Source organism: Neophocaena asiaeorientalis, unplaced genomic scaffold (assembly GCF_003031525.2).
Source record: "Neophocaena asiaeorientalis asiaeorientalis breed wild unplaced genomic scaffold, Neophocaena_asiaeorientalis_V1.1 scaffold99, whole genome shotgun sequence".
Lineage (NCBI taxonomy): Eukaryota > Metazoa > Chordata > Mammalia > Artiodactyla > Phocoenidae > Neophocaena > Neophocaena asiaeorientalis.
In genome coordinates, this window is record NW_020173022.1 from 2667614 (window position 1) to 2689889 (window position 22276).

The following is a 22276-nucleotide window of genomic DNA, read 5'->3' on the forward strand; positions in this document are numbered from 1 at the left end:
CTCTCTCTCTCTCTCTCTCTCTCGCTCTCTCTCTCTCTCTCTCTCTCTCTCTCTCTCTTTTTCTCACTCTCTGTCTCATTTCCCTTCCCACCCCCCAACTTTTCCCACTAGCTCTCCTTTTATCAAAATTCCATTGACATGTCACTTCTTCTGTTTTCTCTTTATCCCCATAAAATGAAATGTCCATCCATTAATGTTAACCTGGGTAACCTTTCTGACCTTTCTGGTTTGGATATACTGGGTAGTTCATTACTGTAGCCAGATAGCTTCCTTTCTTAGCTCCCTTTCTTCTCTCTTGTCCCCCAGACAACCACCATCAATCAATGCTTCACCTTCACAGGTAGGCAGCATCCCAGACCAGTGTCCTGTGGCACCACATGTCAGAGCCGCAGAGCCATTGAGCGTCCATCCTTCAGGGCATGCAAATGTACACTTGGTGCCAAACACAGGCTCCCCACTGCAGTTTATGTCGATCTTTCCGGGAACCTCCAAACTTGAACATTGTACCACTGTAAATGATAGGACATGGGTAGAGGTTAAGAAAAATCTACTGGAAAAAATTTTAAACTGGCAGAAAAGTCACCAATAAGTGTAACTTATAAGCACTACTTAGTTTTCAGCACGTAGGAAATTAGGATCAAGTCCCTTGGGGCAATCTAGGTTCAGAAACGTTTTAAGGTACTTGACCTATACTCCTTTAAAGATTGAATTCAGTCCTACCTTGGCAGGAGGGGACCTCCTGTGTCCACTGTCCCTGAGATGTGCACTCAAGTTGAGCCGATCCACGCAATTCAAAGCCTTCCTCACAGCTGACGGCACAGGAGGACTTGTAGGTAAACTCTCCAGTGGGGGAATGGGTGCAGTTCACTGAACCACTTCTGGGCTGAGGGATAGCATCACATTTCACAGCTGGAAGACATGAGTGAGTACATTAGAAGTTTGTTTTTATCGGGCAGCAACAGGTTTCCCAAGGTAACCAAGTCCCTAGCTCTTCAACAGTGCTCACAGGAAAACTCACCCATGGACCCACTTTGGAAACTTTCAGAAGTACTAGAAACGTTAGACTAGTTGTCTTTCAGAAGACAAGTCATGTAGCCTCTCTCTGGGCTGGACAAAGCTTTCACGGGAAAGCAGAGCTACCAAAATTATGGTCAGAGAATAATGTAGTGGAACTGGATAGTACTTGGCATTTGACGACTGAACCCAGATCACTTTGGACAAAGGAACACTCAGAGAATTCAAGACTCTTCATTAGTCCCTGGACAAGTGGGAAGATGGCTGTGTTTTCTTTGAATTCCAGTCCCTTCACTGACAGGGGTACTAATTAAAGGACAGCCTTTAACAGGACCAGTGGTTCCTGAGCTCTGTTCTGATATGTGAAAGAAGTCAGGGTTAGGAGAAAGATTTTATGTAGTCAGGGAGCAACTTATGGGTCCCGGATGCTGACAGATGAGGCCAAAAAGAAAGGAGGATAAGAAGGCAGCCACATAAAATTTGTCTGCTTTGCAGTTTGGTTTTTGTCTTGTGTCTTTTTGCCACTGTAAATCATTCTGTGCTGTATTTGGCTACAAAAATGCCAGTTCCTGATAGTGAAAACTGCTTGCTTTCAATGTTCTTGATCTTGCTTTATTAAATTAAATTAAACTAAATTTTAGCGCTTACGTATATATTAAGGGTGTCTGTATATCTGCCACCACACTTGTAACATTTTCATCACTGCTAGTTATGAGCAATTTCAGAAGAAAGGTATGACAAGTACTTTGGAATCGAGTCATGTTCTCATAATCCTAATTTGTACATTTTCTAATGTGATTTCCCTTCAGATTAAGATTTCTGCTTACTCCGTGCCAATGTCTATAAAGTTATATTAGTGCAGTACAGTTAAGAAACCAGCAAAGCTTCCACTCTTACTACATACAATCCTTTCCCTGGACAGTTCTTTTATATGCATCTCAAAAATATAAGATGAACGTTGCCCATCAGATCTGATTACTATAGTTAAAGTAGGCATCAGGTTTCATTTTCAGTGCTTCACATTTGAAGACTGCTGGTCTTTGAGAAAGGGAGAGTGTAAAGAAGACTCTCAGGCTTACCTTCACAAACTGGGACCTGCTGTGTCCATTGCCCCTGGGTAGTGCATTCAACCTGGGCTGGCCCCTGCAACACGAAGCCTTCTGCACAGGTGAAGTGGCAGGATGACTTACAGGTGAACTCTCCAGCAGGAGAGTGGCTACAGCTCACTGTGCCATTCTGAGGATGGCTGATGGCATCACACGTCACAGCTGTAACACATGTCCCAATTTACATTAGCAGGTCTGGCTTACCCATTTGGAGTATAGGTTGAGAAAAAAGAATGTTTACAATATAAACCCTGATGTAGAACCACTGTACCTTTACATGTTGGTTTCTTGTGGTCCCAAATCCCAGAGGAGATACACTGCAGGTGCTGGGGTCCAGTGAGTTCATATCCTTCATTACACTCAAATTCACAGGTGGTGTTCCACAGGAAGCTTCCGTGGCTTTGGAAACATTTCACAACTCCATTGACAGGATTTGACAAAGCATCACACTTAGCCACTGGGGATTTGAAAGAACACCATGAACTTTACAGAAGAGTGACATATTCACTTCTTATTGAACTGGAATTTATAATACAGTAAGATAGATCAGAGGGTAGATTCCCAAAGCCCTGCGTTCATCCTTGGGGACATGCGTACACCCAATAAAGTTTTTATGCTTTTTTCTTGATATTTTCATCTTCTCTGATTGACTCTGACTATGCTAAGTGGTTTCTGATCTATTTTATCAGATCTCTCATCAGGTCTCTGATCTATTTTACATAAAAACAAAGAAAAATAACATATTCTAGATCAGGATTTATGACTAGTGATTAAAAAAAGAAACAATCCCGACGTACACAGAACATTCATTTATTTTAACCCAGCATGACCTGGAGGAAAGAATTTTTTTGTCTTTGGCCTAGAAAGATAAGACAGAGAGAAAAGGGTATATTGAGGCTGCTTGATTATCATGCTTTTAAATTGGTCCAGTTGCATGGGTGAGGTTCAACAGAGACAGGGGAAAGTCATTAAGATGTTAAGAGTATGGTTCCACTGTTTTATGTGTTTTCTTACAAATCACCAGAACCTCAGAAACACTTATGTCAAACATAGGATCAAAACCTCTCTCAAAGCCAGCTGGTACCATACTGGCCATATATATTGGCCAAGAGAACAAGTTTAATTAGAACTTGTTTAATTAGGACAAGTTTAAAAGAACTGTCCCTGACGTGCTGAAAATGGTATAAACTGGATAAAAAGTAAGGCAATGAGGGATGAGTTAGAGAATGTTCTGTGCCTTCTGAGAGAGACTTACCATTGCAGGCTGGAAGAGGAACACTCCATTCTCCGGAGGAAGTGCACTGTGTGGCCTCCGGGCTGCTTGGGAGATAGCCCTCCCCACAGCTGACAGAGCAGGAAGAATTGTAGCTGAATTTCCCCAAAGGGTCATTGCAAACCAGGCTTCCATGCTCAGGGGCTTCCTGTGCCTGACAGGTCACAACTGAAAAGGGAAACCAAATCAATTCTTCTCCTCTCTCACCTTATCAGGTGGGAAGAACCCTGGAAACTATAACTACTGTTTATTGACCTTTTTTTTTTTTTTTTTTTTTTTTTTTTTTTTTATTTTTTTTGTGCAGTACGCGGGCCTCTCACTGCTGTGGCCTCTCCTGTTGCAGAGCACAGGCTCCGGAGGCGCAGGCTCAGCGGCCATGGCTCACGGGCCCAGCCGCTCCATGGCATGTGGGATCCTCCCGGACAGGGGCACGAACCCATGTCCCCTGCATTGGTAGGTGGACTCTCAACCACTGCACCACCAGGGAAGCCCACTACTGTTTATTGAATAGCAGGCACTATGAAAATGTTGTGTCTGCATTTGTTCACATCATCCAAACCATAAGCCTGTGAGGTTGGTACTATATTATCCTCATTTTACAATGAGAAAACTGGGACTCAGAGAGTTTAACTATGTTGTCAAGGTGCTGTAATTAATAAGTGGTGAATCTGGGATTCAAAGCCAGGAGGGTCTGACTTCATAGCCTCAGCTCTTAACCACCTTCTGAAACCATATGCCCCAGGGAAGGGAAGGCATGCAGACCTGACTCCAAAGCCAGCTTGGACACAAAATCCTCCTACCATCTCTAGCAAAGGAAAAGGTGAGACCAAGCCTTACCTTGCTCACACTTGAGTCCCTTGAAGCCGGGGTGGCACTGACAAGTGTAGCTGTTGATGGTCTCTCTACAGTCACCGTGGCCGCTGCAGGATGTCGGGGTACAGGCAGCTGTGGAAAAGACAGTCTGTGGTGACGATTGTTATTGGGCTTCAAATGAGTTTCTTTAGGAATTCAGGGTCAATAGTGTGTAACGGGGATGTCACCAATGATACAGAGTGCCAGAGATTTTAACAGAAGTACTTGATGAAATGCCAAAGCTGAGTTTTAGGCTCAACCTTTTTTTTTTTTTTTTTTTTGCGCTACGTGGGCCTCTCACTGCTATGGCCTCTCCCGTTGCAGAGCACAGGCTCCGGACGCGCAGGCTCAGCGGCCACAGCTCACGGGCCCAGCCGCTCCACGGCATGTGGGATCCTCCCGGACCGGGGCACAAACCCATGTCCCTTGCACCGGCAGGCGGACTCCCAACCACTGCGCCACCAGGGAAGCCCTAGGCTCAACCATTTTAAACTTTGATGTTAATGTCAGGGGTATAGCTGTAACTGGCTCCCCAAATAGAAAATTCCCTTTATCACAAACTCTAAAGAGAGTTCCCCTACGGCACATAAACAACAGGTAGCTAAAAATGTATCATGTGTTTGTACACACACTGTGTATAAGTATAGACCTATATATATGTATACATAAATACATACATTCTTGTCTACATTCACACAAAGAAGCAAAAACACGTTCTGTTTTAAAACATCAAACAGAATGTTTTAAAACCGTATCTTTTAGAACATAAAATCCCCACAATAGAGACCAGTTTTTGCATACGGTCCACAATCTGTCAAGATGCTCACACACTGAATCTCCCTCCCACTGCTGCCACAAACTCCCTACCTGTGTAGCACAAGGCTAGCTTCTTTTTGCTGCATCTCTCATCGTTCCACTTGCCCGAGTCCTTTTCTCTCTTGATGTAGATCTCTACACAATCCTCCTTGCTTTGCTTATTGTTTGGTTCACCTGGAGCCCAGTTTGTGGCCTCTTCAGTCAAAGGCTTCTGGGTCCCTATCCAGGTCCATGTATCGTTGACCTTTCTGATTCCGATCCAGTAATAACTTGGTGAATAGCTGAATGCGGAGTTCAGGTGTTTAATCTCTTCCTGGTTTTGAATTGCAACCAGATGTGTGTACCTTTGCTGGCAATAAGCACTGGCCTCATCAAACGTCATGGGTTCCGTGGAGGCGTTGTAAGACCAGGCTCCACTTTCTTTAAACAGGAGAAGCACTAAGGGGGAAAATGTGAAAGGAATGGGAAAGTTTAGTCCTGCTATGGTTTGACTCTGTTAACTGGACCTTTTGTTGTCTTTTTTTTGGCATCTAGTGGCCTTTGGGTTGACTCAACCTTTTTTCACCTTTTCCAAAGTAAGAATGGGTACGAATGGAGAAACTACCATTTACTGTGTATCTCTTTTGTGGTTGCCCTTCCACTTGGTGCTTCACCCACCATAACCTACCCAATATACCTACCTAACAGTAGAATAATAATCAGAATAACTAAGCTTTTGGGGGCACTAAATATGCACTGTCGGAGGCACTTTACATGAACCACAATACTGAATCCTCAAAATGCCTCTGAGAAATAGGTTATTTATGATCAACTCTTTATATGTAAGGAAGCTGAGACACAATGAGGTAACTTGCTCCTAGCCCAGGGCACAACACACTGTGAGGGGAGGCCAGGAATGGTGCTAAACAACCTACAATGCACAGGACAGCCCCCACAAGGAAGACTTATCTGGTCCAAAATGTCAGTAGTGCCAAGGATAAGAAACCCTTTTCGAACTACGGGCATTGACTTACCGAAAGTGAGAGCAGAGAGAAACTGTGAAGCCATCATGACTTCAAGACTTCTTTTGATCCCAAGATTAGACTTGAAATGCTTTTCTGGGGGCGAAAGTACAAAATTAATTATAGAATGAAGTGCCAGGCTACCAGTTACTCAAATCATTCTACAATGATGCGTATAGTCACATCATAAGATTTTCAGATAAAGGATTGAAATCTTTTGACACCATCTTCACTTCAAAGAAGTTTACCCAAATGAATACATATAAAAGTTAAGATTCTCATCATTTAGGTCAAAGAGAAAAGCCAGGTTTTAACTTGTCTGAATACAATAAGAGCTTGCACAGATCTTTTATCGAAGGCTTCTTGACTATCTGTTCATATTAATAATCTGGGTTTCATGGCCAGATTAGTTAAGTAAAAGACTTCTTGCACTTACCTGTTTGGTGAAGCAGTTGTTTCGGTGTCAGATTCCTCCCGAGTTGCTGCTGCTTCTGTCTCGTGCTACTCTTGCAGTTCTGATGCGAGGTCAGCCAAGAACAGTGGAGCTCTGCTCCTGCTGGAGCTGCTTTATAGAATGGTGCTTCCTGTGAGTAATAGGAGGATATGTCCAAAGCCAGTAAAGAGGAATTCCCAGACAGCATCCAAAAAGTTTCCCAGGAATATCCATAATGTGAAAAATTACAATGATGTCAAAATGAATTCTCCTTTTTTACATACCTTTTAATTTTACATGAATTCTATTGATATGACACAAATACATGGTTTTAATCCCCAAAACATAAAAGCTATGTCTTTAAATTTTTTTTAACTTTGCTTATTAGTAGTCCCTCTCCTGAAATTGTGGTAGCAATCAGAATTTCATCACCCTAAGCAAACTAAGAATAGTTGTGTCATCTCTGGACTATTACCCTCAATTTTCCCACCCCATAGCAGTCAATTATGTCATCACACACTTTTTTTCTCTTTCTCACCTACCAACTCAATCCATTTTAAGGTACAGTACCTCATTGGAATGAATCACGAAGTAAATGTTAATCCTCAGATTCTGTGCATAGTTATGGCTAAATTACTAGAAACAATATCTCCCACTTAAATGTCTGAAATAATGCCTTGTTTCTTAAATATAAGAAAAATGGGAAACAGACTTAGATATCCCTGTTGGGAAAACATTCATGATTTGTGCAGTGAGAAAAAAAAGATGAAAACTATGTATACTTGTGTTTAATTTACCCAAATTTGGTTTAAAATTTTTTAATGTGAATTGCAAAAACATAAAAAATGTATCAAAATGTTAACAATGGATTTCTAGATGGCAGGATTCAGGGGTTATTTTTATAACTTTCATGTTTATTTTCAGGTTTTCCCAGTTTTTGCAATGACCCTCTATTACTTTTATAGTAAAAAGAACAGAGTTTAAAGAATTCTGTGTCTAAATGCAACTAAAGGGTATATATATATAATATATATATATTATATATATATATGTAATATCACTGATTCCCGCTCTTTATACTGACATTTCTTTTGGGCAGTTATATACAATCACCATTCGCCATCTCTGCATCTTGTTTAATTCAAACAGTAGAGACAGTAAATGGGAATCTTTTACTTTCCATGTTCTATAGAGATCAAGTGAAGCTAATATTCTAGAATTACAGTTTTTAGAATAGGACATCTAAGAATGTACTGTAAGCAGGCATGAAGTAGTAGTGGCAGGGGAATGAGGGGGGGAATAATAGGTTAATTTGTGTCATTACACATGTTAGCCCTGCCTCTTTCTATGCACATAAAGACCTAAGCCAAACAGGCAAAGAGAAGAAAAATTCCAATGAGTACAACTGATTTTAAAAATTAAATAAATAACCCAGTTAGCTAATTTAACTCCTAAAACTGCCTGGCTCTGAACAGAGACGTTATCATCCACCTCCCGCTGTCTTATATTTTCTAGATACTGACATTATTTTTTTTAATCAGACTTTACTTATGTAATGTGATCGCTATGGCTCAGTAAATGTGGAAGAGCAGTCAGTCACAAGTGTTTATTTAGATTTCAGAGAAGGATGTGAAGCTGAGTTAATACGTAATCTGTATATATTTTATTTTTTAATAATTTGCGAACATATCAGTTGCCATTAAAAAATGCATACTGTAGGCAGATCTTAAAATTTATCTGACACACTAATAAAGTACCTAATAATTATTTTGAAGATGGAAATTAGTCATAAACAGCCCTAGATAACTACATTTACTATTATGATTTTTCATAACTAAATTAAGTTTATAGTTTGTCTCTTTCCTTTCACAAATATCTAAAAATAGCCCCAATGGTGGTACAGTCCCTATTTCATTTACAAATATATGTCCTGGACACCCCCCCCCCAGCCCAGTTATAATCTGTAGCATCTACTGAGTGCTTACTACGTGCCAGGCCCTGTTCTAAGCTTCTTTGCATATTCATCTAGATGATTATTTAATTCTTACAACAGCCTCTTATGAATAGGCACTCTTATCATCCCCATGATACAGATGAGGAAGTTGGGGAACCAAGGATTATACCTATCTCATCCAAAAACACAGAGCTAAGGAGTTGAAACCCAGGCAGTCAGTCTCCAGAGCCAGCTTTCTTAACTGCTATCCCAAAGCACAGTTTCTCTTGTTATTTTGCCCCACGATGAGCCTCCCTGTTCTTTCCAAGTCTCCAATATCTCTCTTCTTCCCAAGAGCAATGAGATCATCCCAGCTCTCCACTAAGAGGGCTGTGTCCTGGTTTCCAAGACATAAAGGCAGGAAGGGAACCAAGGGGCAGTAAGCAGTAGACAGACAATGCAGTGAAAAAGGACCCTAGGTTCTCAACTATGGGGAAAAAGTGGATGAAGATACAAGCAAGGCAGGCTGAGCTATACCTAGGAAAAGTTTTGATCCCTAGGTCACACTTTCCAGGAGATCCTGATTCAAAAGCAGATTCTCCCTATGGCTAAAGGGTAAAATATTTTAAATTTACACTGAGAGAACTTCAGGGACAGAACCCAATACCTAAAAAGAAGGAGAAGAGAAATAAGGAGTCGAAGAGATTGTGAGTAAAGGTAATTTATTATGATTGTCGTTGCTGTCACTACCAGAGGTGTGACATTCCAAACTCACTCACCCTTATAGCTTCCTGCATTCTCCCAGAATATTTTCCACATTCCTGCCACCTGAGGTTGGGACCACAGATCATGTACCTGGCTGCTAGGAGCTCAGGGGCTTTCTTCAGGCTCCAGGGCTGCTGAAGAGGTCACAGACAGACCTAGTTTGAGGGGCTGACAGCTGGACTGTAGCTTCTTCACCTGCTTTTTCTGATCTGATGAGGGGCACCCTCATTTTGGGGATGGAAGAATGAGTTGAAGAGGAAATTAGGTGAGCGTTGAATAACTGGGGGTGTTGAATATTATCTCCTCTTTCTCAAATAAACCTAATGTCCCAAGTAGCAGGCTGATTAGAGGTCCCTCAAGGCCCTATTGAGTCTCCCAAGTTCAGAAGATGTAGCCGGCTGTCCCTGGACTGCTCCATTTTCAACCCTGGCCTCATATGGACACCCGTTACAATCTCCAACTTGGAGAGGCAAAGAGAAAAGGAAAGAAGATGCTGCAAACACAGGCACACCCCAGGCTCCACCACCAGGGCTATTTTGTCTCTGAGGTGCCGCCCTTCCTGGCTTTATCATCCCTTTTCCTGGAAGTGCCCTGGCCTCTCCTCCACGTCCTGTAATGGGGCACCAAGGACATTAACCGCTTTTGCTTCTGTGCCCAGGCCAACTCATTCTCACCTTTATGGTGATGGGATGTCCCTGAGGGAGTGAGGGAAAGCCAGAAAGAGAAGGTTAGGGTTCCCAAGGCAAATGTTACAGTGTTACTCAAGGCCATCCTGTTCACCTTCCATACATAGGGACAAATAAAAGCCACGGACAGGAGATTATTGGGTTTAATGGGAAGTAGCATCGGCCGTAAGCACATGTGGCAAGACCATCTATTAAAGTGTGAATTTAGCTTTGGTTCCTCAGTGCTGTAGGGAACTATGAAGCATGGACAGTGGTTCTTGGTTCCCTCATCTCTGGGCAGTGTCGCTAGGTGCTTATTTTTTGAAAGCTTTGGTAACTTCCCCCCAAGTTCGACTCTGCTAACATCTAAAGTACTTCTGTAGAGTCTAAGGTAGGGAGACGAAATCCCAATAAAGATTCAATACTATTTGCAGGATACAAATAAGATATTTCTTGCACACCCAAAATTGTGAAATAAAATTAATAGCAGTATGCCATCATGGTGTAGAATGGCATTTCTTGCTTGACTGAAACATAAGCATATTTGATAGAAAATTAGTCTGGTTCCCTCTAAAGTCATTCTCCAGAAAGGCATGTTCACTTCTTTGGATGCGTAGCTATCTCAGAACACCTGGGTCAAGTAGGAGACCTGGGCTGTCTGTCTGTACTCCCACACCCAGGGACCAGGAATCCGTACTTTAAATGAATATTCAGGTAATTCTGATACAGAAACCCAAATCCTACCACACTTTGAGGTATATTGGCCCAGGGTCACCTAATTTGGGAGAGAATATCAAGACCCCATGGCTGGTGCTCAGCTCTAAGTACAATTTTGACCAAAATGTCACTGCAGTTACTGACACCCTCTCTACTGGAAGACTAGAGGCACCATTTGTAACAGTGTTGGGCAAATTCAGAAAATATTTAGGATGAGTCGATGTTTTGACTTCTCATACATGGAAAGTAAATGGTCTTTAACCAAAGGAAGAGAATAGCTCTAAAGAAGTACCATAAGTCGGTATATATTAAGTTAGTCTCCTTTCTTGTCTGATGCTAGAGGACTCTGTAATTTCCACTAATTTCCCTTTTAAAACTTCTGGCATGATTCTGAGACTCCAGTTCTAATGTTTCCTTGCTTCCTGCTTGGCAGCACCTTATCTTGAAGCTTCCGTTTTCTGTTTTGGAATCCAAGAATTAACAGTGGGAATATCTTCAAAATGAGCCAACTCCAGCGGTGCATTCCCAAAGCAGGAGAAATAATTGCAGATGGGCTGGTTCACTGAAAGAGCCCTTCCTGAATGTAGCCAGACTGTTTGCCGTCAGTTGTTAACAGAGAGGGGGAAATACCCCTGGATTTTAGAAAAGCTTCCTTGCTTGTTTTCCTTGGCCATCGTGCTGCTTGTTTTGTAACCAGAAGTTTCCTAAAGGATTATTATTAGCTTTGCTCTCAGTGTCTTATATCAGGAGAAAAATCTGGCCTCGTCACTTCTTTTTTTTTTTGCGGTATGCGGGCCTCTCACTGTTGTGGCCTCTCCCGTTGCGGAGCACAGGCTCCGGACGCGCAGACTCAGCGGCCGTGGCTCACGGGCCCAGCCACTCCGCGGCATGTGGGATCTTCCCAGACTGGGGCACGAACCCATGTCCCCTGCATCGGCAGGCGGACTCTTAACCACTGCGCCACCAGGGAAGCCCGCCTCTTCACTTTTTGAATAAAAAGATCTGCTGTTTCCCTTGTATATAGTTTTAATTTTTGAACTTGTGAATGTACTATCAAAAAAATCTTCAGTTTAACACCAACACTGTGAATTGGAGCAAGCTTCTTGGCCTCTTAAGTCTCAGATCTCCCATCTAGAACTAAAGGTGTTTGACTACAGTCCCTGCCGTCTATAACATACTGTGACATAACATATAAATACAGGAAGAGACTAATTTAATTACATGCATTACTTCATACAAATTTCACAAAATTAAAGGTAGATATTATTAATTCCATTTTCCAGAGGATGAAACACAGACCTCAAAAGGTTAAGTAACTTGCCTATGTTTTCTCAGTTAATACATGGTCAAGCAGGGATTCAAATCCACGCCTGTGTTATTCTAAAGCCCATGTCCTTTGTGTTGATTCCATGCCTGCTCAGATTGAAACCTCAGAAGGTAGATATACCTTAGTTTTTACATTAAAAAAAAATGTTATAGCAACCTGCTTGGCTTCCTGTACCTACAGCCAGCTCATAAATTCAGTGTCTTAGGTTGAGTTCCTTCTGAAGCAGACCCAGAGACAAGGACATAGGTGCAAGTCATTTATTTGGGAGGTGATCCCAGGAAGCACTAGTAAGGGAGTAAGGAAGTGAGACAGGGAAAGGGACAAATCTAGTAAAGGGTGTGTTAATCAGCAGGTTACCACTGTGGGAACCAAGACTCAGTCCCACAAGAGAACTCTGGGAGACACCTCAGAGTGTCCCCAAGGAGTGGTGAGGGAGCTGGGGGAATGCATCTACCGATTCCAGTCCATCATTGGCTAGGGGCTGATCCTAGGAGGGCATGGTTAATTATCCTGCTCTTCCAAGTGGATTCCTGAGGCCAGAGAAAGTCCTCCACAAAGAGATGCAGGTGCTTATGGTTGGAAATGACATGATTTGACCTGGGTTTTTAAAGGATGATCTGTATGCTGTATTGGGACAAAATAGGCATGTTAGTAAAATTACTACAAATCTGTTGGTTGAAAACAACCCAGATTTATTATTTCATTGTTTCTGTAGGTCAGAAGTACAGGTTGGGTCAACTGGTTTCTCTGCTCTGGGTTTCACATTCCCAAAGTCAAGATGTCAGACAGTTGGGCTCTTCTTGAGAGAGTCTGGGAAAAATCTACTTCCAAGGTCATCCAAATTGTTGGTAGAATCCAGTTACTTGTGGTTGTCGGACTGGGGTCCCTATTTCCTTGCTGGCTGTCAGCCAGGAGTCATTTTCATCCTCTTTAGGCCATTTTCATTCCCTGGCTTATGGCTCTCTTTGCTGTCCAAAATGGCAGTTTTGAGTCCCTCTCCTCAAATCTCTCCAACTTCCCCTTCTGCATCATCGTTCGTTGGCCTACGACTTCTGCCACATCTCTCTGCCTTACCCTGCTGCCTCCAATTCTACTTCTAAGGGCTCGTGTGATTACACTGGGCTCATTCAGATTATCCAGGATAATCTCCCTATTTTAAGGTCAATTCATTAATAACTGAATTTCATCAGCAAAATCCCTTCCCAGCAGTACCTAGATTAGTGTTTGATTGGATAATCAAAGAGGAGATGGGAAGTTGTAGGGGTTGAGGAGGACACAGTTAGCATTTTGCCTACCAGGGTAGGCACTTGGTCACAGAGATGCAATCCAGGACCTAGCTGCGTGGCTAGCCTAAATTAGTGCTTGTGTGCTAAGGCCAATTCTGTTGTGATGTGCTTTCTGACTTGGTGCTTATTATATCTCCTCTGCTTGGAAGTGGAACTAATTCCCTGGCTCCAAGGATGTTCCAGACCTTTAAGTGGGGATTAAATATAAGTGGAGATTAAATGTATACATTATATACATCATCCCACCCATAACCCCTGGGGCAGTCATCTTTCCTGAATAACCCAACCCTGTTAGTTTTTTTTTTTTTTTTTTTTTTTTGGCGGTACGCGGGCCTCTCACTGCCGTGGCATCTCCCGTTGCGGAGCACAGGCTCCGAGGCCATGGCTCACGGGCCCAGCCGCTCCGCGGCCCGTGGGATCTTCCCAGACCGGGGCACGAACCCGTGTCCCCTGCATCGGCAGGCGGACTCCCAACCACTGCGCCACCAGGGAAGCCCAACCCTGTTAGTTTTTTTTGTTTTGTGTGCGTGTGTGTGTGTGTGTGCAGGGCCTGAACTCTGTTTTTTGTTTTTTGTTTTTTTTTTAGAAGATGTTGGAGTAGGAGTTTATTAATTAATTTATTTATTTTTGCTGTGTTGGGTCTTCGTTTCTGTGTGAGGGCTTTCTCTAGTTGTGGCAAGCGGGGGCCATCACGGTGCGTGGGCCTCTTACTATCGCGGCCTCTCTTGTTGCGGAGCACAGGCTCCAGACACGTAGGCTCAGTAGTTGTGGCTCACGAGCCTAGTTGCTCTGCAGCATGTGGGATCCTCCCAGACCAGGGATCGAACCCGTGTCCCCTTCATTAGCAGGCAGATTCTCAACCATTGCTCCACCAGGGAAGCCCCAACCCTGTTAGTTTTTATATCACACTTGCTCCTTCACTCTGTGAACTGATATCCCATACATAGACACTTCATTTTGTTAATCCTACTACTTGAATAAAATGATTATTATTAATCTAGCAACTATCATTAATTGGCCATTTCACACCAGAGGCAATACTAAGAACTTTAAATATACCATGTCATTTGATCATCATAACAGCATTAGGAGCTAGGTGTTACTATCCCCATTTTCCAGATGAGGACCCTGAGGTTTAGAGAGTTTAAATAACTTGCCTGAGATCTCATAGCCTGTAGAGGTAGAACTAGGACCTAACTGACTTCAAAGTCTATGTTCTTGGCTACCACACTGCCTCTGCTATAACTAACTGAACAATTTTAATCCACTGCATGGAATCACTGGCATACCCCACGATGTCAGGCATAGCCATAGTCACCAGGTGCAAGATCAACACCAAGGATTTGAAGGAGAAAAAGGAAATTGTGGAGAGGGGGGAATAGAGGAGCCACACTTGCTAGCGGGAATGCTAATGAGAAAAATAGGAAGCAAGATGTAGGTGAAGAAGAGGAAGAAAGTGATGAGGAGGAGGAAGAGGAGGAAGATGAAAGACATGGTGAAGAAGAGAATGGAGAGGAAGATGAAGAGGCTGAGGCAGCTACATGCAAATGGGCAGTTGAAGATGATGAGGATGACAATGCTGATACCAAGAGCAGAAGACTGATGAGGAGGACTACACAGCAAAAAAGGAAAAGTTAAACTAAAAATTAAAAAAATAGGGCTTCCCTGGTGGCACAGTGGTTAAGAATCCACCTGCCAATGCAGGGGACACGGGTTTGAGCCCTGGTCCGGAAAGATCCCACATGTAGCGGAGCAACTAAGCCTGCATGCCACAACTACTGAACCTGTGCTCTAGAGCCCGCGAGCCACAACTACTGAAGCCCACGTGCCTAGAGCCTGTGCTCTGAAACAAGAGAAGCCACCGCAGTGAGAAGCCTGTGCACCGCAACAAAGAGTAGCCCCCCCTACCGGCTGCAACTAGAGAAAGCCCACGCGCAGCAACAAAGACCCAACGCAGCCAAAAATAAATAAATAAAAATAAATAAATAAAAGAAAATGAACAAATACAATACAATACCAAAAAAGCCACTGTGACCTATTCATCATTCTGTGTCAGAATCTAAACGTGGTCACCTTTGGACAGAGTCCCGCCAGTCAGCCCACCTTGGGCAACACACCCACTGATGACACTTCTTGTCCATTACCTGACCAAAACCGTAACATGAATTTGAAACAGGGAAGGAATAAAGAACCAACATTTCTAAGGCCCTGCTTTTTTTTCTTCTTTTTATTTAAATTGAAATATAGTTGACTGTAAAATATTGTGTTAGTTTCAGGTGTACAACATGGTGATCCAACAATTAAATACATTATGAAATGATCACCACAACTCCAGTAACTATCTGTCACCATACAAAATCATTACAGTATTAACTCTCTTCCTTATGGTACATACTACACCTCTGTAACTTACTCATTTTATAAGTTGAAGTTTGTATCTCTTAATCCTCTTCACCTATTTCACTCAACCCCCCGCCTCCTTCTCCTCTGGCAACCACCAGTTTGCTCTATGTATCTATAAGTCTGTTTCTTACTATTCTTAAGTTATGTTTTCTTTGTTCATTTGTTTTGTTTTTTAGATTCCAGGTATAAACGAAATCATATAGTATTTGTCTTTCTCTGACTTATTTCACTTAGCATAATACCCTCTAAGCCCATCCATGCTGTCACAAATGGCAAGATTTCATTTTTTTCATGGGTGAGTGATATTCCAGTGTGTGTGTGTATGTGTGTGTGTGTGTGTGTGTGTGTGTGTGTGTGTGTATACTAGGCTTTATCCATTCATCTATCCATGGACATTTAGGTTCCTTTTATATCTTGGCTGCTATAAATAATGCTGCAGTGAACATAGGGGTGCATATATCTTTTTAAATTATTGTTTTTGTTTTCTTTGGGTAAATACCCAGAAGTAGAATTGCTGGATCATATGATATTTCTAATGATATTTTTAATTTTTTGAGAAACCTCCATACTGTTTTCTGTAGTGGTTGCACCAATTTATATTCCTAACAACAGTGTAAGAGCGTTTCCTTTTCTCCACATCCTTGCCAACATTTGCCATTTGTTTGTTGTCTTTTTGACAATAGCCATTCTGACAGATGTGAGGTTATGTCTCATTGTGGTTTTGATTTACATTTCCCTGATGATTAATGATGTTGAACACCTTTTCATGTGTCTGTTGGCCATTTGTATGTCTTCTTTGGAAAAATGTCTATTCAAGTTCTCTGCCCATTTTTAATTGGATTTTTAAATATTTAGTTGTGTGATTTCTTTATATAATTTGGATATTAACCCCTTATCGAATATATCATTTGCAAATATTTTCTTCCATTCAGTAGGCTGCCTTCTCATTTTGTTGAAGGTTCCTTTCACTGTGCAAAAGTTTTTTAGTTTAATGTAGTTCCATTTGTTTATTTTTGTTTTTGTTGCCCTTGCCTGAGACAGATCCAAAAAACAATATTGCTAGGATCAATGTCAAAGAGCATACTATGTTTTCTTCTAGGGGTCTTATGGTTTCAAGTCTTACATTTAAGGCTTTAATCCATTTTGAGGTTTTTTGTATATGTATTAGGAAAATGGTCTAGTTTGATTCTTTTGCATGTTGCTGTCCAGTTTTCCAGACACCATTTATTAAAGAGGCTGTCTTTTCCCCATTGTATATTCTTGCCTCCCTTGTCAAAGATTAATTGACCATATTAGCATGGGTTTATTTATAGACTTCCAGTACTGTTCCATTGATCTCTGTGTCTGTTTTTGTGCCTGCTTATTTTCTTGAAAGTGCTTCAAAAAGGAAAATGTGTTTGTAAATTTTATTTATATTTTTGTACATATTGTTAGGGGTCAGCCATTTCTAACGATCTCAGATGACCAAACCAACCTTCAGAGTGTTTTCTGCCCTACTTCTGACTTTACTTATGGTGTGCCCATGTTCGTTCTAATCTCAAATGAGAAAAAAAATACACTCGTGAAAAGAGCAAAAACAACTTATTCCAAGCGTTCTAGTAACATCTTTTGTGTTTATATTTAGCTGTACAATAAGTACTTGGTTTGTATAAGATGATTTAAAAGGCCAAAGGTAAAAGCTTCTTTTTTTTTTTCCTTCTTTTGGTCTGTGAGGCTGCTGTTTATTTTTTGGCCCGTGTGATGTATGTGTACAACACTGTTGTCCAACAACAAATTGGAATCTTATTTTACTGAGTTCTTCTTAAGAAAGAGAAGGAGGTGGAATGGCCAATTCACTGTATGAAGTCATTTTCCAGTACATGATGTTTTCTATAATCCAGTTTTACTTACTGTCCTTTAGTTGCTGGTGTCCAAATTTGTACTGAAAAATGGGGGTAACTTTGGAAATCACAATGATGTCCTTCTCATAGAGTATTTTTTTAGTCACCATATCCCCAGCCTCCGACTCAGCCTGGCTTTTAGTAAACAATCACAGATACTTGTTGAATGAAAAAAATGAATGAAGTCACTTGAAACATGTAAAACATTTGTTAATGTGTCCTAATCATAGGTTTTAGAAAGGTTGGCATCCTAAAAAAAGTGTGTGCACTCTTCTTTCCACTTTAATTTTTCACAATGTAAAGACAGAAAAGCATCTGGGAAAAGCTGCCAGCCTCAGTATCTCCTAATAATAAATTGAGTGCCAACTTGGAGAAGCTAAGTGAGAGGGTTGATGAGGCTTACCCACACCCCTCGTTGTGCTGAGAGCCCTGTGGGTAGTCAGATCGCAGGAGAGCAGGGAGCGCCCCTCTAGGGGCACATTTCCACACTGAAAATAATGAGGCTCAAATATTAGAGGCATCGCTAAAATGTTTTTTATGTTTAAAGGCATAAAGAAGATATCTCAGTAAAGAATCACTCTGATTTACAGTATCTGCAAACACTTTTTAAAATACCTTAAACTTTTACTAGAATATATTGAACCTTCCCAACAAATTCTAGGAAGTTATAACTTCCTATCAAAACTGGACAGTGCAAGCGCAAAAGTAAGAAACCAGTCTTTTGACATCTAGAAAAAAGAGTCCCAATTTGGAAACCCCACCTGAGTTAGCCACCCTGGCATTGCCTCTCTGTGTCTTGTCTAAACACGACAGTCATCTGTATAAGACAGAGGAGTCAGGGTAATAAGCCGCATCTCCTTCATCTTGTTCGCCAGGGTTACAGACTGAAAAGTTAATGTTTATGTGGGGCAGAGCATCCATGGTTATGAAATGATAAATGGGGAGCTTGCATGCATTGTCCAGAAAAGAGACTGGAAGAAGAGTTGGGGCTGACTTTCAAAATGGAATTTCCTTGCTCTCTGGGTGTTGTCTTCCTTGGCCTTTGACGTTTAGAGGTTCCTTTCGTTGTTCAACAATGTTGATTTTGGAGAGAAAACAGCGTTCAAAACCCCAGGGGTCATGTTCTAGGGAGTGTTACAGGAATACAGACGGCAGTTTCACGAAGCCGACAAGGCTTCATCTCTGCTTTTAATAGATAGAAAGAGAGGAAGAGATGAGCAATACATTTTTAAGAAGCTCAGCTTTAGCTCATAAAAAGATGCCTCCAGTCAGTCTGGATAAAGGTAATTTGCATAGGAGCGTCTTTATGATTCTAAAGAGTGGAATGTTTCCCTTAATTAAGAGAGCCTTGTCTGACTCAAGGAAAATGAAACACTTTCTCAGATATGAGTGGACCATAATCCCCACTAATAAAACACAGATAAGGCGATTGTCTGGAATGTCAGAAATGAGCCATTTCCCCCTCTTGAAATATTCAGAAAATTGAAGCAAAGCTATATATTTTTTGCATTTTCTTTGTCTAACAGATAATGTTTTTGGTTTATAAAATATAATTTAATTTTATGTTACTCTGCTGTTACATAGGGCATAACATTTTCACAAGGCTTTTTTGGAACTACGGTCAATGATTAGCAACACACAGTAGTGGTCCAACTCTCTAAACAATAATCACTAGACCACTGGACAACCTCTCACATGTGTACAAATCTGCATGGAAAAGTACTAAAGTTTTAGACTCAGACTTGTGTACTTTAGCTTATTTCCCCCTTTTAGTGTATTAGGAAATGACATGCACTTTAATTTGCCAAAAGCAATGCTTGTATTCTGACAGCAACACGTTACTTCTGTTATATGGTACCATGAATACCAGGACTCCAAAGGCAGCAGGTGTAAGTGAATTTTTCTTGGGAAGGGACGCTGTCAACTTAAACAGCAGCAAATGAAGAGCAAATAAGGAAACTCTCTGTTGTTATAGATACACAAGACCTCCATCATTTATGACACAAGAGGCATCTCAGTTTGTGACTCTCAGCCCAGAAATGTCAAATGCTTTTTCATTCAATCTAATACTTCTGGATTCCTACCAAAATTGAATACATTAAGAGCATGGAAAGTTGCTTACTGAAAGGAAACCCTTGAAGAAGAGTAAGGGAGAGAATGTAGAAATTAAGAAGTTATGTAGAACACTCTTTACATTGTAGTTAATTACACTTTCATATCTTCACAGTAATGCAAAACACAGTCACTTACAGAACTGGTTCAGATTACTTAAATACCAGATACATTTTTAGACCTCTACATAAGCGTTTGGAAGTTATGTTTATATGAAATGAAGCTATTAATACTTTATACAGCAGTAACTGCACACCAGGAAGGCCAAGACAAACACAAATCAAAGAGTTTTCCCAAAGCTGCAATGTGAAAAGACTACAGACAATTGATTCCACACACATGAATGGGCTTCTTTGCTATAGGAAATCCAAATGAAATAAGGAGATGAATACGTTAAGTCCCCTACATACGAATGAGTTCCGTTCCAAGAGCGCATTCATAAGTCCAGTTATAAGTCCAACAAAGTTAGCCTAGGTACCCAACTAACACAATCGGCTGTATAGTATTGTACTATAATAGGTTTGTAATACTTTTCACACAAATAATACATAAAAAACAAACACAAAATATAAAGAAAGCATTTTTAATCTTACAGTACAGTACCTTGAAATGTACAGTAGTTCAGTACAACAGCTAGCATACAAGGGCTGGCATCAAGTGACCAGGCAAGAAGAGTTACTGACTGGAGGAGGGAGAAGAGGTGGGAGATGGTAGAGGTGAAGGATCGTCAGCAACAGGAGATGCCAGGCAAGCTGCAATTTCACTCACGCCTGACGTTGATGGCACAGGTTCTTGTTCCTTGCTAGATTCAATTCCATCTACCCTTTTGAAAAATGATCCAGTGATGTCTGGGTAGTAGCTCTTTTTTTCTCATCACAGATGACACAGTAGCACTGGATTGCATTCTGAACGGCTGCTGTAACCTTCGTGTACCGTTCTACATTGGGGTCCTGTGCCTCAAAAACTAACAGTGCCTCCTCAAATAAAGAAAACCCCTTGCCATTTCCTGCGTCGTGAATCTCTTCGCTTCTTCACTTACTTCTTCCTCTTGTCTCTCTTCATCCTTCCTCTGGGCCTCCAATTCCATCAGGTCTTCATTAGTAAGCTCCTCATGTTGCACAGCAAGGAAGTTCAATGAAGTCCTTTTGCAGATCTAGCTCTAGCGATGTTTCCATCGTTATCGCTTGGCTCTTCTCAGCAGTACCAGCTACAATAACCACTGCTTTTACGCCTGCTTCCAGACATCCTGGGCTTGAAATAAAGATACTGTACTCTATACAGTACTATACAGTAAAGTACACAAAAGCACAACCACTTGTAGAGTATGCAGACACGTCACAATGTACACCAGACACGTGAACTAACTTACGTGACTGGACGTGCAAACCATGTGCGCACCTTTGAAGGCTCGCAACTTGAAGGTTCGTACGTAAGGGACTTACTGTAAAACGGTTTCTTGAGAGGAAGAAGGATGACACCCTACATGTACTTAGTTTTCTGCCCCTTCTGCCACATCACATTCTTCTCCTGCACTGTCTGGTGTCCATAAAGTTGTCTCTAAGAAACTGCATGTTGAAGGCACTGTCTTTACACGCCTCTCCTTCGTTCAGTGTATCAAGTTCTTCAGTGACCGCATCAAAAGCCATTTTAGCCAGTGTGCAGGCAAGTTCTGGGTTATTAAGGATCTCATAGTAAAATACAGAAAAGTTAAGAGCCAGCCCCAGGCAGATGGGGTGTGTGGGGTGCATCTCTTTCTTGCTTAAGCCTCTTGGTAAGCTCCTAGGGAATTATCTATCATTTATTTCTGATCATCACCACATGAAACTTCAGCAAGTCACCGGAAGTAATCTCCCTTCATTTTCAGATACAAAATCTTACTCTCTGGATTAGGTGCAATGGCTATTAAATGCTTGTCCAACAAATCCAGGACCGTGGCGCAGACGGACCTCAGTTTGGACTCCACCATCCCTCGACAGTTCTTAATCAGCTGCAACTTCTGGTCAGAGGTGTAAGTTTTCTGTTGGATGTTCAAGATGACCCTCCAGGCGGACCTGCAGCCCCTGCCCACATTCGTGTAGGCCAGGGACAGGAGGTTGCGCTCCGGCTTGAACAGCACGGCGCCCCCAGTCCATCACGGCCTTCATTGCTGATGACTATATCGTCATAGCGCTCGGCCAGCTCGGCCTTCTGGATCAGCTCTGTCTTCTCCATGGGGCGGGGGAGAGGAGAGCTAGGGTGAGCACTCACCCACCTGGATCAGGAGGGAGCTGAGGAGGGCCTTCACGTCTCAGTGGCGCGAGTCTCACCACTTTGATCTGCTTTGGCTTTAGCCGAGGACCCTCTGGTCTCAGCTCAGCCCACCCCACCCAGGTGCCTGCAGAGGGAAGGTCTGCCACTCCAATAGATAATTGGCTAAGGTCTCCGCTTTGCTAAATAACTGGGAAGCAGCATGAAATAAAGTAAAAATTTGGTCAAATCAACAAAACAAACAATTCTGGGTATTGCCACGAACTGGCTGTGTGAACTTGAGTAAGGCATGTCTCTCTGAACTTCAGGTTCATCTGTAAAGCAGTATAGTATCTGTAAAAGGGGAATTCTTTCTGTACTGTAAAGCTGTGGGTTTCTTTTTTTTTAAGTAAAAATAGATGACATAAAAGGAATAAAACACTTGGCAGATATAGTCACTCAATAAA

At 41.8% G+C, this 22276-nt stretch overlaps 1 protein-coding gene and 1 pseudogene across 4 annotated transcripts in view; both read right to left on the minus strand.

Moving 5' to 3' along the window:
• Positions 1-6152, minus strand: part of SELE (selectin E) — an 8624-nt gene extending 2472 nt beyond the window's left edge. For 2 of the 4 annotated variants that reach the window (XM_024742428.1, XM_024742427.1), the window contains exons 1-8: positions 6075-6111; positions 5113-5499; positions 4231-4338; positions 3376-3561; positions 2392-2577; positions 2094-2282; positions 721-909; positions 333-509 (exon numbers count right to left, since the gene is read on the minus strand). In XM_024742428.1, the coding sequence (XP_024598196.1) occupies positions 333-509; positions 721-909; positions 2094-2282; positions 2392-2577; positions 3376-3561; positions 4231-4338; positions 5113-5499; positions 6075-6111 (1459 nt within the window). Of the gene's footprint in view, positions 1-332; positions 510-720; positions 910-2093; positions 2283-2391; positions 2578-3375; positions 3562-4230; positions 4339-5112; positions 5500-6074 lie in introns of all 4 variants that reach the window. The other 2 variants (XM_024742429.1, XM_024742430.1) reach the window with 2 other exon arrangements.
• Positions 6153-21072: 14920 nt separating this feature from the next.
• On the minus strand, positions 21073-21794 carry LOC112398056 (14-3-3 protein theta pseudogene; annotated as a pseudogene).
• Between the last annotated feature and the right edge of the window lie 482 nt (positions 21795-22276).